An 18,427-nucleotide genomic window follows, 5' to 3' on the forward strand; every position below is an offset into this window, starting at 1 on the left:
AGATCTCATCTCTCAGTCCTACAGGGACCTTTGCACATGATCACAGTATCAATTCACGACCACGTATTGTTGCTTTTCTCTTGAAAAAATATATAATCTCTAACAGAAACCACCTTACACGTAAGGAAACAAGGATTCACACCAGCAGAAACTATCCCATTGAGAGGCCTGAGAAAATTGAAACTTAAAAGCTTAAGTTATGGGAAACTGAAACCTAACCAAGCTTAACCAGCTTGTTCCGCTTCTGTACAATTGCTTGGCATGCCCATGTATTCCTGATCAATCATTATTGCCTGGCACATCCGTATATTCTTGATCAACCATTGTTACTTGGCACATCCGTGTACTCCTGATCAATCATTGTTGCTTGGCACATCCGTGTATTCCTGATCAATCATTGTGATACCTGTACCCCTGGTTGTGGTCTGACCTAAAGGCAGGAACCAATCGAATACTGTTAAGTGTCCAACTTTAAACACCAACCAATCGCAGCTCTGTAACTGTGGAAAATTCCTGATTTCCCCATGACTTGTTTGTACCTGTCTATAAAAGGGGTGTAAAAACCTCTCTCAGGGCCTCTTGGCGACACCGGCAACGGGGGCGCAGAGGTCCAGGTTCGAACCTGCAATAAATGACCCTTGCTGCTTAGCTTTGACTCTGGACTCTGGTGGTTCGTTTTTGGGGGTCTCTTAGACTCTGGGCGTTTCACCATGAATATAAACAACTCCACACGAGGTCCTAGTCACCGAACTGGACCCACAAACTCAGAGCCACACGTATCCATCTGTTCAACCCGCCAGACCCTACTCGAGGCCCTCGTAAACCAGGTAAGCCCGTGGCCTCGCTCAGGGTTATTCCCACTGACCTTACTTGCGATGTTGCCGCCCATTGAAGCCTAAGTCCCTGGTCATATCCCCCCACGCCCCTCTCCGCCAACGCTCCCCTTCCAATCTCTAACACTCTCAGAATGCATTCCTCAGCCTTCCTTGAAAACCATTTAATTCTCCCTCAGTCACATCGAAGATAATTGAGATGTGATGTTCGCCTAGCCGGGACCTACTCGCTGCAGCAAAAACTAGAAGTTCGGGTTGACTTTGGAAAAAGCGCCTTTGCTAGGCGTAGCCGAGTTGCATGCTGGGAGCATTCTAAGGGTCCTGGGTCCCAGCTTCTGAGGATTTGTCCGCCGTGGACTACATTTCCCAAAAGTCTCCGGGCACAGGTCTTCTTCCGGGCGGGGTGAGGTTGCCCGCGGAGAGCTCTTTGGATGGCCCAGTTCTCGCCCTCCGAGGACTTGCCGTCTCTTATTTCCCATAAGCCTGTGGGTCCGTTTCCGGTGTCCTGAAGGTTCTCGGGCTCCGCGCGGTGAGTCGCTGGCGTCGGAGGAAGTAGTCTTCGCCGGGTCCGAACCCGCAGCCAGTGTGGGGGTGACTTCGGGAAGCGCCCGAGGTGAGGAGGCCCGGCTAGCGGACTGGGTGTGTCGCGTTCGGAGCCTCCAGCCCGTGTGTGCGCTAGCGGCTGAGCAGGATGGTGCGTGACAGGGCCGGGGTGTGCCTCCGTGATGGTGTATGCGATTGGGAATGTGTGCCCGGGTGATGGGGTGCGTGGCCTTGTGGTTTTGCTTTGGCTGTGTGCTCTGGGTTCCCTCTAGACTTTCTTTGGGCCTGCCAAAGTTAAATGCCCGCAAGAGAAGGGGTCCTACCCTAAGCCCTAGAGGGAACGTTTCACGCCAAGAAGGCATAGGGCTAGCTAGTCTTGGGATGAGAATCGTACATCCGGAAGTGTCCTCGTGACATGCTTCTAGGAAGACGTGACGGGGGAGGCCCCAGAGGTAAGGTTCGTAGAAGGGGCGCGCGTCTCGGAGCTCCTTGGGAGCCAGCTACATGTTTCAGAGCAGCCAGACCTTCGTGCCCAGCAGTTGCTGTCAACTCAGAGACAGATTGCAACCTTCCTTCCTTTCAATTCCGTTGGGTTTTGTGTGGCTGAAGGTGAATACGGCTCTAGGCGGTGTTTCGGTTTTCCTTTTTTGTTTTTTTGTTTTAGTTAGGTCTGTGCTCCAAGAAATGCTGGTGTCTCATGAGTCTTTCGGTGTCCCCCTCCCGCACCCCCACCCCCACCCCCACCACCACCACTCCCCCTGCTGCCGGGTTTCTAAGAAGGATCCTGAGGAGGAGGGAAGAATTGTTGCATATTTTGAAGTCAAGGATCAGGGTGAGTGTGTGTTTCTTTATTATTCACACAGTTACTTTCGTTTTTAGATCATGAGAATATTTGCTTTCTTGGCCTGAAATATCACTAGTAGTGACTATCCTGGGTTTTCCTCCTGATGAATGACCTACCCTGCTCATGCATCCCTCTTCTTAGTCGCCCCTTATTGACCTTACTCTCAATTAATAGCCAGCTATTCAAGTTTGAAAAAGTGACCAGATGCTCAAATGATCTAGTAGAGGAAATCTTAACCTGAGGTTTTGTCCCATTTATAATTGCCAGATGATCACAAATCTTTTGGATTTGAAACCGAATTTTTATAAATATTTGTAAATTTATTTATTTATTTTTAAAAAAAAATTTTTTTTTCAACGTTTATTTATTTTTGGGACAGAGAGAGACAGAGCGTGAGCAGGGGAGGGGCAGAGAGAGAGGGAGACACAGAATCGGAAACAGGCTCCAGGCTCTGAGCCATCAGCCCAGAGCCTGACGCGGGGCTCGAACTCACAGACCGCGAGATCGTGACCTGGCTGAAGTCGGACGGTTAACCGACTGCGCCACCCAGGCGCCCCGTAAATTTATTTTTTTAGTGGGCAAAAAATGTCTATACTTTCATGAGATTGTCGAATGTACATGACCCAAAAAAGATCCAGCTCCATTGGTCCGGGATTAGGATTTAATAGCTGGGAAGGAGATTTTACAAGATTAGTGTCCAGTGATATGGAAACAGTTAAGTAAATTGCAGTTGTCTCCTGTAATGGAATAATGTGTACTTGATAAAAATTATGTTTATAAAGAATCAGAAGGAAAATGTAAGTAACAAAATATTAAGTAATAGTTATAAACAGAAGTCCTCAAGAATATTGTGAGTTCTATATGAATCCCATTCAGTAAGAGTTATGGGAGACATTATTCTCAAACATTTTTTTTAATGTTTATTTTATTTTTGAGATACAGAGCACGAGTGGGGGAGGGGCAGAGAGAGAGGGAGACAGTGATTCCGAAGCAGACTGCAGGCTCTGAGCTGTCAGCACAGAGCCCTACACGGGGCTCGAACCCACAAACTGCGAGATCAGGACCTGAGCTGAAGTCGGATGCTTAACCAACTGAGCCACCCAGGCGCCCCTGAAAGACATTTTTCAAGGATTGTCTCCAAAATGTTTTAATTGACCGCAGTGAACAGGTGGAGGGGTGTAGCCACACTTGTTGAGCATCTGTTCTGTACCAAATATTATTCTATTTATGTGCATGTTTCCTTCCTCAAGACTTTGAAGGTGACTTAACGTAATTGGTGTGTTGGTTTCAGGGGAATCTTGATAGTGAAAGTGTCTCAGTGTAGGGGTCAGCTCCAGCTCCAGCATGTTCAACAGCTGGTCAGTGTACTTTGTTTCTGGCCCACTGATCTTCAGGGTTGGCTCTGTTTTTTTCAGTTTTCTTAATGACTGAAATATGCCCCTTCCGTATCATTCAGTTTTTTACATTTGGAAATATCTTTATATTTCTGGTTATGGAATTAATGTAGGTTTGTTGCAAAAAATTCAACAGTCCAGGGAACATAGAGAAGGAAATTAGAATTACATCCTCTAGAGGTAATCATTCTTTAAAAAAATTTTTTTTAACGTTTTATTTATTTTTGAGAGAGAGACAGAGCGTAATCAAGGAAAGGACAGAGAGAGAGAGGGAGACACAGAATCCGAAGCAGGCTCCAGGCTCTGAGCTGTCAGCACAGAGCCCGATGCGGGGCTCAAACTCACAAACTGTAAGATCATGCCCTAGCCGATGTCGGACGCTTAACTGACTGAGCCACCCAGGCACCCCTAGGGTTAATTATTCTTAATATTTTGGTGCAATTCTGTTTAAAATTTTTTTTCCTGTGAGCCTATGTGCCTGGTTTTGTTTCTGCTGAATAAGATACAGTAATTGGTGATACAACTGAATTGAAGACTCTCTAGCTTTTATTTTGATGGAGAAGTCCAACCCACGTGTGGGTTTTGTTTTACTCTTGAATGTGCAGGAAGAAGAGAGAAGTGTTAGTGATTTCTTCTTTATTTAAAAACCTGAAGTATTCACAACTTTTAGGAATGTAAACGCCATTTAAGAGTTAATTCCAAGAGCCTCAAAGACAGACTTTCAGAATTAGATTATTTTAAAGGTTATTTCCACAGAAAATAGTGATAATTTCCAGTGTCTTTGTTCTGTCTTATAAAAACCTATTTTACAAATAATATTTCCAAGGACAGATATTAATAACAGAAGGTAGAATAAGAAGGTTATAGTTATGGACATTTAATAAACCACCAATTTGCACAGAACAAGATCACACCCCTGGTTAATGTTCTCCTCTTGACATCTAATCGGGTTGTATTTTCTGAGCCAGCTTTATGATGTTGAGTCCTGTCTCTATCTGCAGCTTCTGGGAGTGGGGGATATCTCCTCTGTGTCTTTCTGAGAACCTATTGCTCTTATGTTGTTATTTAGGAAGAATAGTGGGCTTAAGGCTGGACGGTGAAACTTTAGTTAACTTTGTAAGAAAACACACCTGAGAAGCATGGATTTTATTATGAAAATATGGAAAGGGTCATTAACTTTTCTTATTATAACAGAATAAGGGACAGTAATCTCCATTTTCAGTAATAATGGCTAAAATTTAGGTTAAGTAATTATCGTACACTAGTTTTTTTTGTTTGTTTCTTTTTTTAACATTTATTTATTTTTGAGATAGAGAGAGACAGAGCTCGAGTGGGGGAGGGACAAAGAAAGAAGGAGACCCAGAATCCGAAGGAGGCTTCAGGCTCTGAGCTGTCAGCACAGAGCCCGAGGTGGGGCTCAAACTCATGGACTGTGAGATCATGACCTGAGCTGAAGTCGGACGCTGTATTTATTACCTGAGCCACCTAGGCACCCCACTTTTTTTTTTTTTTTTTTTTTTTTTGTAATTTAAGAAATCTCTACACTCCACATGGGGCTCAGACTCACGACCCTGAAATCAAGAGCCTTATGCTCCTCCGAATGAACCAGCCAGATTCCCCTATCGTACACCAGTATTATATGTGGATTTTCTTACTTAATCTTCAGTGCAGCCCTCTGTAGCAGACAGTGTTCCTATCCTTCTCTTATTCTTTTATTGACGAGGAAATAGAAGTGTTGAGAAATTGGTCACTGTCGAGCCCAGACTCACATCCTGAAAGTCGACACCAGAGCCTTTATCTTAATTTCAGATACACTTCCCACATTGTGTATCCTTTACAAACCTGCCTGTATCACCAAGAAGTTGATTATGTGTGTCTTTCTTCAATTAATATGGTCTAATACCACCAAACTAATGAGGGCACAGCAGGCCACAGTTGAGCAAACCTTTTGCTTACTGTTAGGTAGTTTCTAATTCTTGGTTATCTCATAAATGATTTTTGGTTGAATATTCTTGTGTAGACATCTGTACTTCTCTAGCTATTTAAGGACACGTTTCCATAAGGGAATTTTGGGTAAAAATTTGTCCCAAATTTAAGGCCCTGAGATAGGACTTGGGTAGTGATACAGTAACTGAAAGACATGGTTGTTGCCTTTAAGACAAGGAAGGCTAAGTTTACATAGGAATGAAGTTAAGGCTGCCAGCAACAAAGGCCGAGAAGCAGCTCGGGTAACCTGTCTTGGAAACTCATAGGAAGGTAATTACAGGCAATACTGTTGGGTCACGACTGGTTTTGCAGAGGCAAATAGAATTTGTCCTGCGTGTTGGATACCCTGTAGTTTGTATCCTACTAATGTTAGTTGCTAAGTGAGACCAGTAGGATCCTTTAGCAATTATTAGGAAAGTATCCTGTCTAAAAAGACAAGTTCAGATATAAAATAAAACCATGTGTCAGAGGACATGAAGAGAAGCAGGATTGAGATCTCATCAATATATCCATGACATTTCTTGGGGGAATTTCAGCCACTTTTTTTCTAGGCAAAACGGGAGTGTATGTAGAAATTATATAGTTGGTATAATGCATGGCCATGGTTACAACAGTTATGCAGAATACTTAAACAAAAAGAACATTATGACCACAATAAAAAGAAAACCCTTATTGTATATAGATGTATAACTTTCTAAACGCTTTTTTTCCTAAACACTTTTTTCATCTGTGGACACGTGATTGTCAGTCTTTTCCATATTGTTATACACATACAATTTATAAATATAATCATACTATACATCCTGCAAGCTGTATTTTCTATTGACAGTATATTTTGATTATTTCCCCTGACTTAGCTTAGTTTCTCGTATTCTGTTGCGTGTATGTTCTGAACGCGTTAAGAGGTCAGCTTTTTGGGCTCAGGCAGTTGTACATCCTGTCCACCCCTGTGTCTTGACCAACCTTCTTGAGCCCCGAGCCCATGAAAGATGTTCTCACTTGGACTGTGTTGCTCTTTCTCAGCTTGGAGAGGCAGAATGGTGGGAGGGAGATCTGGTCTGGGAAGGACCAGTGGTCCAGCCTCAGTCTCATATCAGCATCCCCAGTATCAGGCACTGCCAGAAACCTTCCTACTGAAGGACCTTTGGGTTTGAGGGGAGAGTTTAGATTTCAAAGATGGTGTGGGAGTGGGGGGGGGGTAGGAGGAGGAATGGCAGAGGTAGAAGTTTATATTAGCTTAAGTCAGGATGGGATCACTTCACATCTGGTCTAAAGCTTTTTTTTCCCCTCCCCAGCTCTGACTTTTCTGGATTCTGTGCTTCACCAATAGAGGAACCCCATGGATTATTAATTAGTTCTTGCAATTCTAGAACCATGACTGATGTAAGTTGGTTATTTCTCTCTCCTTGAAATACTGTGATTTTTAGGTCATATGAATCTTTTCCTTAATTATCCGAATGCTTTCTGCATAACAGAACCCCACTCCTGAACCTGCCTCTCAGTTCCCCCTATTCCAGTAAAGGATAGTGCCAAGTAGCCCAGTGTCCTTCGTATGTGCCTTTCCATTCAGTGTCGTCATGGTCATTGAACACATTCAACATCTGTGTGCGCGGTCTTCTATCAAGAGCAGCGAAGGGATGCAATCTTTTGAGGGAAATACGTGAGCTTCTGTCAAAGAATAACTTGAAGAAATGTAGTTAACAGCACACTTTTACTTATATACAAGGAAAACCAGCAGTAGACTGATTTCATCTATTAAAACACCAACGATTTATTTACAAGGGAAGGAAAAACGGGAGAATGAAGACTGTAGACATTTTGAAAACAACAGTTATTCCTTTTTCAGGTTAAGGTGCTGATTGGCTGGCATCTAGGAAAGAAGCCAGTCAGGATACAATGCCCTTAGACAGCTGGATGGTCACCCAAGAGAACAATTTCAGTTGCTTGTGCCTTCTCTGGGAGAGCTTTGGTGTTTACCTAGGACATATCCATGGTAGGCTGTCTTGGGTGGTGCCCTTCGTAATCACTTCTGTCTTTGGTCCACTAGGGCTGCGCCATTTCCCTTATCAGAATTCCTTATTCCCATCTCAGTTCTGTGGTGTGATGAGTCAGTGATGAGGGTCCCATTTGGTCATACAGGCGAACTTGGAACTTCTTCATGGACCTGAGTCTCCCAGAGAGAGAAGATGGAATTTGGGATTTCTTGGGCTCAGCCTCAGTCTCTGTGAGGCTTTGCAAGGCTTTTTGGATGCAGGGGCTTGTGAGTGGGTCTTTCCAGGGAAAGTGTGGTTCCCCAATCAATGAACACCAGTGTCAGAGTCCATTTGGTTATTGACCAGGATGCACAGCTCTTGGTGACACCTGTGTCATATATGATGTGCTCTATTGGCAGTCTCCTGCTTGGGAATGAGGAGGGTGTCAGGTGAGGTGTGGTTGATGGTAACAAGTAAGAAGGTGACTGAGATTTCTAAATACTGGATGATAGTAGATTTCTAGAATTAAGAAAGTCTTTAGAAGTTTTGTTCAACCTAAATATAAATATAATGGAGATACTAATTTCATATACCTATATGATGAACTGAATGCAGCTAATAAAAACATGTATTTGTAAGATGTGTAAGAAAAAAAATGCTTACATTGTAATCTAATGGAATGGTTTACTTGAGGCTTAATGATAATCTGTAATTTAATGGAAGTCATTTTTCTGAAATAGAGATTTTTATAGTGCATTTGGGAAAAAAATTTTCTTATTTGTGTTTTCTGTTCCTTAAAGCCTGAAAGGGAAAAGATGGTGTAGCAGTTTATGTTTATAAAGAATTTACGAGGCAGGCACATAGCAGGTTGTATGTATGTTTACATACTCATAAACAACCTACCCCCCCGCAACACCACTTTTATTTAATAGAAGAGAAACTGGGATTATTTTATATATTACCAGACAAGTCTAGATAGCTTAGTTACCTATCTCACAATATCCAAGAAATTTTTTCTGCTGTAACAGGATTCTTCTAGAATGTGTAACACTCTGCTTTAGTTGTACTAATTTCTTTACTTTTCTCTACCTGTATGTATCACAGGCCTCCAGCCTACTTGGTTGTTACATTTTCCTCTTCTTGCGGTTTATCCTTCGTAATCCTTTTTCCCCCTCCTAGAAATATTTTCTTAAATTCTTAAATTTCTTTAATTTCCCAAGTAATGTATGGGTTTTTGGTTTTAGGGCTTGGTGACTTTCAGGGATGTGGCCATCGACTTCTCTCAGGAGGAGTGGGAGTGCCTGGACCCTGCTCAGAGGGACTTGTACGTGGATGTGATGTTGGAGAACTATAGTAACTTGGTCTCATTGGGTAAGGTCATCTGCCTGAAATACTTTAGAATCTTCTCTGCACCATTGGCTTTCCCTGTGGGAATTATAGGGCTGTCTTTGAAGAAACCAGGTCAGTTTCTTCTCCCTGTTCTCAAAGGGACGACTTAATATTTGTTGGATTAGAAATGGGTTCAGCAAGCTCCTTGATCGTCCCATACCTTCACACCTTCCTCTGGCTTTTCCTGTAGCGGCCTCTCTTCTTTACAAGGAGCTGGATTTGCATTATGGGGCATTCAGTTCGTAACCATTGTCAAAGAAACCAGGTTTCATACTGTGTTTAACTTCAACGTGTCTAACGATTATCTGTGTGCTTGCTCCTCAGAATGTGATTGTTAATGTTTGAGGAACCATAGGAAGACCAGAACAGAGTTAGTGAAGGAGAGGATACCAAGAAGTTAGTGAAGGAGATAGGCAGGGCCCAGACGGTAGGCAGTTTTGTTGGTTTGGGGGAGGAATGCGGATTGTTTTCTGGGTGATTAGAAGCCTTTATTTGGTTTACTGGGGTTTTAGCTTTTTTTTTTTTTTTAAGTTCATTTATTTATTTTTGAAAGAGAGTATGTGAGCAAGTGGGGAAAGGGCAAAGAGAGGGAGGGGAGAGGGAGAATCTCAAGTAGGGGTTTGAGACGTGAGGCTTGATCTCACTGAATGGAAATCAAGAGTTGGACGCTCAACCAACTGAGCTACCCAGGTGCCCCGGTGTTAGGTTTTTTATTGTTAAATATTACACACATACCTAACATCAGCTGCTTCTACCAGCTTGTCTTTTTTTTTTTTTCCCCCAAATTAATATTTAAATTCTAGTTAGTTAACTTATAGTGTCATAGTGGTTTCAGGAATAGAATTTAGTGATTCATCACTTACATATATAAGTGAATGAATTAATGCATGAAGCATTAAAAAAAGAAATACAGTTGCCAGGTCCTATCCCAGACATGCCGAACAGAGTCTACGTTTACACAAGATCCCTGGGTGATTTTTATACACATCAAAGAAGCACTGCTCTTTGTTAGTTTTTGACCCACATGCAGAGAGTGCAGCTGGAAACAGGGTCCTGATATACTCCGACTTTCAAAAGAGCCCCTTCACTTTATGCAGTGGAGGATTGAATAAACAATTCATTTCACACTAAGCGAACACATTCCTTTCAACATGTTGGAAGCTGAAAGTTGCGATCTGTGAACCTTGTATTTTACAAAGTTAAACTCTACACCGGATTCAATCCTAAAAATGTCTCCTGAAACTTCTTTTCCTGTTAGCAAAATAACAATAGTAACTCTGACAATATTAACACTTAACACTGTGCTAACCATACGCCAGTCTGTGTTGTTTTCTTTTTTTTAAGTTTATTTATTTTGAGAGAGAGAGAGCACATGTGCATGTGAGAGTTCGGGAGGGACAGAGAGAGAGGGAGAGAATCCCAAGGAGGCTCCATGCTGTCAGTGCACAGCCTGACTTGGGCTCGATCCCCACAAACTGTTGAGATCATGACCTGAGCCAAAATCAAGAGTCAGCTGCTCGACCGACTGAGCCACCCAGGCGCCCCAAACCAGGCTGTGTTCTAAGCAGAGCAAGTACATTAGCTTAATTAACTTTCACAACATCCCCACAAGGCAAGTATTGTTTTTATCCCCTTTTAATGGATGAGAATACAGAGACACATATAGTGTAAGTGACTTCCCGGGGTCACTACAGCTGGTGGGAGAAGATTGAAGCAATTGAGCCTGCAAGGAAGTCTGGCTCATGAGCCTGTATTCTGGACCCTCGAATATGCATTTAAAAAATATCCTTTGTGGTGAAATGGGAAATATTCATTAAACTCTTCTGCTGTATACCCAAGTGTGGTATGTGCCTTGAGGAAAACCACTTGTGCAGGTGTTTGAATTGTGAGTTAAACTGGCTGTTCTTTTCATGGGACACCACTTTGTTTTTGAAAGAATGCCTAACAGATGAACTATTACACTATTATTGAGACTTAGGTAGTTAGAAAAATTTTCTCACAAGTGAGCCCGCCACTTGAAAGACAAGTAACAGTATTTTTTGCCAGTGATAGAATTCAGACTTTGAAGTAAAACTTAGAATTGTGTCAAACTTACATCTACCATTTTGAGCTTTTACAACTTCCCAATACATAAACATTTTTCTGATGAGATAGAAGGTAATATTAAGACATGATTTTTTAAATATTATGTAATGAGATGTGTGAACATTTCGAAGATCTGCATAACTCCACGAGCCACCATTTTTCACATGACCAGTGCACGATATTACAAAATTATGCCCGGATAAAAGATCATTCAAAGTGCAGTGGATTTTAAGGTAACTTAATATGAAAAGTTCATGGGTATATTTGCATATTTAACCTTGCAACTAACCTTTATGAAACTATCCCTTCTCAAGTTTTACTGTAGCATCAAATAGTAACATACCCACAGTATCAAAGAATAACTGTTGCATATATGTGGGAGGCTAGATTTCCTTCATATACTTCAGTCACAATAGCATATTGCCATAGAGTGAATGCAGAAGCAGATACGAGAATCCAGTTGACTTCTGTTAAGCCATATATTAAAGAGAGTCACAAAAAATTAAGATAATACTTATTTTTTTCTTTTAGAAAATGTAACTTTTATAAATTTATTGTACTGACAGAATGATTCATTATTTTCAAGTGAATTAATAAATATCTTTAATTTTTCCATTTTAATTTCTAGTATGGTAAATATTGGAAAATCTAACTTGCACAAACAAAAGCTCTTTTGAGCCCTCAGTGATTTTTTTTTAACATTTATTTATTTATTTATTTATTTTTAAGTGTTTTTATTTTATTTTTTTGAGATGGGGGGAGCAAATGGGTGAGGCACAGAGAGGGAGAGGGAGAGGCAGAGGGAGAGAGAGAGAGAGAGAGAGGGAGGGAGAGAGAGAGAGAGAGAAAATCCCATGCAGGCTCTGCACTGTCAGTACGGTGCCGGAAGTGGGGCTCATTCTCACCTGATGCAGAACTCAAACTCATGAACTGTGAGATCATGACCTGAGTGGAAGTCGGATGCTTAACCGACTGAGGCATCCAGGTGCCCCGGTTTGTTTTTTGTTTTTTTGTTTTTTTGTTTTTTTTTTTTTAACATTTAAAAAGTAGTTAAATCTCTTTTCATTTACTAATATTGTTAAGCCTTCCTTACCAAGTAATTGTAATATAAGCCCTTGCATGGCAGTTCAGATTGGTTGAACTAAATTCAAGTTTATTGAACTATCTATTGATGCTAAGCTATACAAAAGTGCATTGCATTTAGTTTATATTTGGCCGTCTCAAGGTAGTTGTAAGATTAGATTGGTCAGTTTAAATTCTGTGACTTCCTTTTGGATGTACACACAGTCCTTATACCCAAATGTTCATGTATACAAAGAAATAAAACATCATTAAGTAAAGCAGCAATAGTTACTACAGTTTATCTATGACCAGTTAAACATCATTAAAATTACTTCCCACAGACCTATCCCACAGTACTCCTCTACCCTTTAATAAGTCACCTAAGATGTCATAAAATCACCATTACACAAAAATACTAACCTTGTATATTTTGTATTGCAAATACACTTATGCATGAGCAAGCAAAGAATTCACCAATAATTAAGAGCATAAGGGGTTCTGAGACCAAGTTTGAGGATGACTGCACCAGATGATGAGTCTTTCACTATATGGGCTTTGTGAGGCCTCAGATGAATGCCTCTTTCCACTCAGTCTGGGTTGGTACTCCAAGTACCTTGTGGAGAGTCACTGTATGGATGCATAAATTAATATTTAGTTACAGATTTCATGGCTCCTTTACTTGCTAAACCATGAGCTACAAATTCCAGCTGCCTTAGCAGTCCTGAACTCAGATACCAGTATCCTTTGCCCAGTGAAACCACTGCTGTATGTTTGGACTTCATTTTCCTGTACCTTATTTTGAAGGACGCAGCCAGGCAGAAAGGGTGAATATAAAGTTCTCCTAAGAATTGTCTCTAAAAGTTTTTCAGCCCTGTGTCTGGTACACTGTTTGTTTTTTAATTTTTTTAAACGTTTATTTATTTTTGAGAGACAGAGCACGAGGAGGGGGAGGGGCAGAGAGGGAGACATGGAATCTGAAGCAGGCTCCAGGCCCCAAGCTGTCAGCACAGAGCCCGACGTGGGGCTTGAACCCACGAACCGTGAGATCGTGACCCGAGCCGAAGTCAGTTGCTTAACCGACGGAGCCACCCAGGCGCCCCATCTAGTATACTATTTTATAGCTTTAGAGCTCTTTATAGTGTGAGAGTAAGTCTAATACCAGATTTTTCTTCATGGCTGGGGCTGGAAATCTCTCATCTTCATTTTGAAGAATACTTTGTGCTTTATATAGAACTTTAGGTTGAAAGCTTGCTTTCTTTCAGCCATTAAAGATATCATTCCATTGTCTTGTAGCTTCCATTGTTACAGATGTGAAGTCAGCCTCAATTCTTATAGTTGTTCTCTAACTTTAATGTCCCCCCTTTGCCTCCTTTTATTATTTTTCCTTTATTTTCAGTTTTAAACTGTTTGATTATGATGTTCCCAGTTGTTGCTTTTCTTTGTATTTATTCTGCTTGCAGTTTGTTAAAAAGTAGATTGCTTATTTATACATTTCATACATTTTAAGAATATGGCAATAATAATCTTTTCAAGTACTTATTTGGCTCTTTCTGGAACTGCTGTTGTCTGAAGTTGGATTGTTTAATATTGTTGCACAGGTCTGACTCTATTTTTTTTCCCCATCCTTTTTCTCTTTGCGCTTCAGTTTGGGTTTTTTAGTTGTAGAATTTCCATTTTATAATTTTAGAGTTTGTGTTTCTTTGCTGAAATTTCCCATCTGTTCTCTATCTTTTCTTCCAGAATCTGTAAAATATAATTCAATGGCCTTGCCTGCTGATTCTAATATCTATGTCAGCTGTTCTTTGTCTCTTTTGTGTTTTTTGGGGGGGCTGGGGGTGTGATTTTAGGTCACACTTTACCTGTTCCTCACCTACCGCATAAATTTTCATTGTGTGCCAGACATTTTGAAGAACAGTAAAGAATAGATCCCTGCCTGTTTCTCAAATCAGCTATTTAGGGGGAGGGGCTGATAACTCAGATCCCCCCAGGCTTAGAGCTGAGCTGGGACTGGGTCATAGCTTTCATTAGTTTCAGTTTGTTTCTGGTTTCAAATTAGATTGAAAAATTGTTCTTTGCTCTAAACTTCCTGCATGACCACTGATGTGCTTATCTCTTTGATTGTATCAGGATTTGAGCTAAGTGGAGGTTCTGTTACAGTTTTAGTTGGTTTTGTTTCACATGTTTCACCTCCAGTAGAGCCTTGGAACTTTGTAGTTGTGTCTGCTTTTATCCCAACACCAATCCCTCAGAAAAATTCCTGTGGAGTATTATGTAGCTTAGTGTTTTATTTTTTTAAGTGTAGTTGACATACAATATTAGTTTCAGGTGTGCTTGATTTTCTAGATTCCAGTTCATGATGCCAACCCGCATAGTTGTGAAAAAGTTCAGCCGAACCACCCCTGTGCACATAAGGGCTTGCTTGATGGAAAGGCATTTTGTGTAAGGGGTCATCCACACAGGAAGATAAGGAACTTGTTAAAATGATCTTTGAGGAATCCTCCAGAAAACTGTCAGATCAGAACATTAAGAACATAAGAGCTGAAAAGTCAAAACTGAGATTGTTGTTCCAACAGGGTAGACACTTGATGCTTAGGAGTGAGCTCAGGAAGTCTTATAATCCAGTTCTTTTATGGGTATTCTTTCTTTCTTTTGTTTTTTTTTTTTAATGGGTATTATTTCTAATTTGCCTTGTATTTCTATTGAGGGTTTTTAAATTTTTTTTTCTGGTAAACGAAATAAAATATGTGGTTTTCTTGTTTTCTTTCAGATTTGGAGTCAACATATGCAACCAAAAATAAAATTTCAGAAAAAGACATTTTTGAAATACATTTTTCCCAATGGGAGAGGACGAAAAGAAGTAAAACTCTTGGCCTTGAGGCATTCATTTTCAACAATAATTCTAAGTGCAAAAGCAAATTGGAGGGACTACAGGGACATCAAGAGGCATACTTTAGTCAAATGATAATTAGCTATGAAAAAATGCCCACTTACAGAAAAAGCAAATCTTTTAGTGCACATCAAAGAATTCATAATAGAGAGAAACGCTATATTTGTAAGGAATGTGGGAAGGCTTGTAGTCATGGGTCAAAACTTGTTCAACATGAGAGAACTCATATGACTGAAAAACACTTTGAATGTAGTGAATGTGGGAAGGACTTTTTTAGTGCCTATCAACTTACTGTGCATCAGAGATTTCATACTGGTGAGAAACCCTACGAATGTAAGGAATGTGGGAAGACCTTTAGTTGGGGATCTAGTCTTGTTAAACATGAAAGAATCCATACTGGTGAGAAACCCTATGAATGTAAAGAATGTGGGAAGGCTTTCAGTCGTGGCTACCACCTCACTCAACATCAGAAAATTCATATTGGTGTGAAATCTTACAAATGTAAGGAATGTGGGAAGGCCTTTTTTTGGGGCTCAAGCCTTGCTAAACATGAGATAATTCATACAGGTGAGAAACCTTATAAATGTAAAGAATGTGGGAAGGCCTTCAGTCGTGGTTATCAACTTACTCAGCATCAGAAAATTCATACTGGCAAGAAGCCTTATGAATGTAAAGTATGTGGAAAGGCTTTTTGTTGGGGCTATCAACTTACTCGACATCAGGTATTTCATACTGGCAAGAAACCCTATGAATGTAAGGAATGTGGGAAGACCTTTAATTGTGGCTCAAGCCTTATTCAACATGAGAGAATCCATACTGGCGAGAAACCTTATGGATGTAAAGAATGTGGGAAGGCCTTCAGTCGTGGCTATCACCTCACTCAACATCAGAAAATCCATACTGGTGAAAAACCTTTTGAATGTAAGCAATGTGGGAAGGCTTTTAGTTGGGGCTCAAGCCTTGTTAAACATGAGAGAATCCATACTGGTGAGAAGTCCTATGAGTGTAAAGAATGTGGGAAGGCCTTTGGTAGTAGCTATCAACTTACTCGACATCAGATATTTCATACTGGTGAGAAGCCCTATGAATGTAAGGAATGTGGGAAGACCTTTAATTGTGGCTCAAGTCTTGTTCAACATGAGAGAATCCATACTGGCGAGAAACCTTATGAATGTAAAGAATGTGGGAAGGCTTTCAGTCGTGGCTATCACCTTACGCAACATCAGAAAATCCATACTGGTGAGAAACCTTTTAAGTGTAAGGAATGTGGGAAGGCCTTTAGTTGGGCTTCAAGCCTTGTTAAACATGAGAGAATCCATACTGGTGAGAAGTCCTATGAATGTAAGCAATGTGGGAAGGCCTTTGGTAGTGGCTATCAACTTACTGTTCATCAGAGATTTCATGCTGGTGAGAACCCTTATCAATGTAAGGAATTTGGGAAGACCTTTGTTAATGGCTCAAATCTTGTTCAACATGAGAGAACTCATAGTAATGATAAACCTTATGAATATAAAGAATGTGGAGAAGCCTTTATATGGACAACTTAAATGAGACAACTGATACTGATGAAACTTTATGATTGAAGAGATGTGAACACATTTTTTATGTGTACGAACAATACAAGGAGAATCTTACTCTTGAGAAAACTTATAAATGTAGCGAATGTGTAAAACCCTTACCTGTGTGTGGACAGTTTACTTGATATATCAGAAAATTCATACTAGTGAGAAATGCTTTGAATATAAGGAATATGAAAAGGCCTTTAGGATTTTGTACAATCTTATTGAACATCAATTTATACTGATGTGAAACCATTCAAATGTAAGGAACGTGTGAAGATCTTTATTCTTGGCACAAAGTCTGGTAAACATTGGAGAATTCATACTCATTAGAAACACTTTAAGGAATGTAGGAAGAACCTAATCGTAATTCAGTTTTTGCTCTGCACATTAGAGAACTCATACTGCTGTGAAATATGAATGTAAGGAATGTGGGGAGACTTAGAGATGTGATAAGTATCTCAGGGTACATCATAGACTTCATCCAAGTGAGAAACCCTTTAAATTGGGATGTAGGAAGGCCCTTAGAGAAGTACTACTAAAACTTGTCTAGAGCCTGCTGCCAGTCCACAAAATTGTTACCTGTCCATCATGAGATGAATGCAGAAAGCGAGAGTAAATGTTTGGAAACTTTTATAGCAATTTGTTACTGCCATAAAATTATATTTTATAAAAGTGTCAACCACTTTATGAATGATTAGAAATTAAGAAGTTTGCCCTTTTCCAGAAATGATGTGAGAGACAACATTCACAGTTTCAAGAACATGACACAAGTCACAAGACGATTTAATTAGAATAAGAAACCCCTCACTGTCACCTCTCTGATTAGAATGGCAGAATATTCACACTATAGGATGATTTGGCTAATGTGAGACACAACTTCCTTATGCTTATAAAAGCATAGAGAATTTACAATAAACATGTTCGTTTAATGAAGGTATAGAAACGTTCTAACACTACCTGATCTTTTTTTTTTTTTTTAAGTTTATTTTATTTTTGAGAGAGAGAGCAGAGCACAAGTGGGGGAGGGAGAGAGAGGGAGACACAGAATCCGAAGCAGGCTCCAGGCTCTGAGCTGTCAGCACAGAGCCCGATGCGGGGCTCGAACTCAGGAACTACGAGATCATGACCTGAGCCGAAGTCTGCGCTCAAATGACTGAGCCACCCAGGTGCCCCTATCTTTATAAAACCTAAGTGACTTCCTCCTAGAGAATAACCCTATTAATGTAGCAAATGTAGGAAATCCCTCCCTCATGGCACAAACCATACTCCCTGTCATCACAATTCCACTTCCTTACTACCTTTGGGATGTCGGGCCAAATGCTCCTCCCCTCTGGGCATCATCTTTAAAATGCTAGTGATAGTAACTTTCTGTCCTGTTGCAGAGATTGGGCGGATTTAGTATGCATCTGATCTTTGGAAGAATATCTGGTATGTAGCGTATGCTCAATACAAACTTGCTATTGTTCTTATTATCCTCATCATTAGTATTACTACAGTGAATTCTTAGGAAGAGAATGCTCACTGGTGTAATGAATTTAGAAAAGCTTTCATAACCACTCATTCATCTAAATTTCAGATAGTCCGTTATGGATACAATTTAGAAAAACAACTCGAAAGGGTTTTTATTCAGTTTATCCCTTAAGCTGCATAAAAAATGAAGGCTGAAAAGAAATGTGGATTTAGAAAGCGTTAAGATGTTGGGAATGTACCTCTTGAAGCGCAGGGGGTGTAAAGCAATTTGCCTGTAATGAATCCCAACAGAGAGGTAGCCAGTAATTAAAATTCTCTGTTCACATTTCAAGATAAATTACAAATCAAAAAGAAACAAAAAGTTGTGCATTTGGGAATTCTTTCCCCAGATATTATTAG

At 40.4% G+C, this 18,427-nt stretch overlaps 1 protein-coding gene across 11 annotated transcripts; it reads left to right on the top strand.

The window, feature by feature from the left end:
- Nucleotides 1–1,235: 1,235 nt before the first annotated feature.
- ZNF283 (zinc finger protein 283) lies at nucleotides 1,236–16,671 on the top strand. Of its 11 annotated transcripts, XM_047834854.1 has the most exons (6): nucleotides 1,323–1,446; nucleotides 2,157–2,208; nucleotides 6,896–6,983; nucleotides 7,447–7,593; nucleotides 8,818–8,944; nucleotides 14,877–16,671. In XM_047834854.1, exons 4-6 carry the CDS (start codon nucleotides 7,591–7,593, stop codon nucleotides 16,541–16,543), a joined length of 1,797 nt encoding a protein of 598 aa, XP_047690810.1. In that variant the 5' UTR covers nucleotides 1,323–1,446; nucleotides 2,157–2,208; nucleotides 6,896–6,983; nucleotides 7,447–7,590; the 3' UTR covers nucleotides 16,544–16,671. The 11 variants fall into 11 exon arrangements, with proteins under 11 accessions (XP_047690808.1, XP_047690812.1, XP_047690804.1 ...); XM_047834852.1 differs by lacking the exon at nucleotides 7,447–7,593 and having other exon boundaries at nucleotides 1,236–1,362; XM_047834850.1 differs by lacking the exon at nucleotides 7,447–7,593 and having other exon boundaries at nucleotides 1,317–1,527.
- Nucleotides 16,672–18,427: the final 1,756 nt, after the last annotated feature.

The sequence above is a fragment of the Prionailurus viverrinus genome, chromosome E2, assembly GCF_022837055.1.
Source record: "Prionailurus viverrinus isolate Anna chromosome E2, UM_Priviv_1.0, whole genome shotgun sequence".
In the NCBI taxonomy this organism is placed as follows: Eukaryota; Metazoa; Chordata; class Mammalia; order Carnivora; family Felidae; genus Prionailurus; species Prionailurus viverrinus.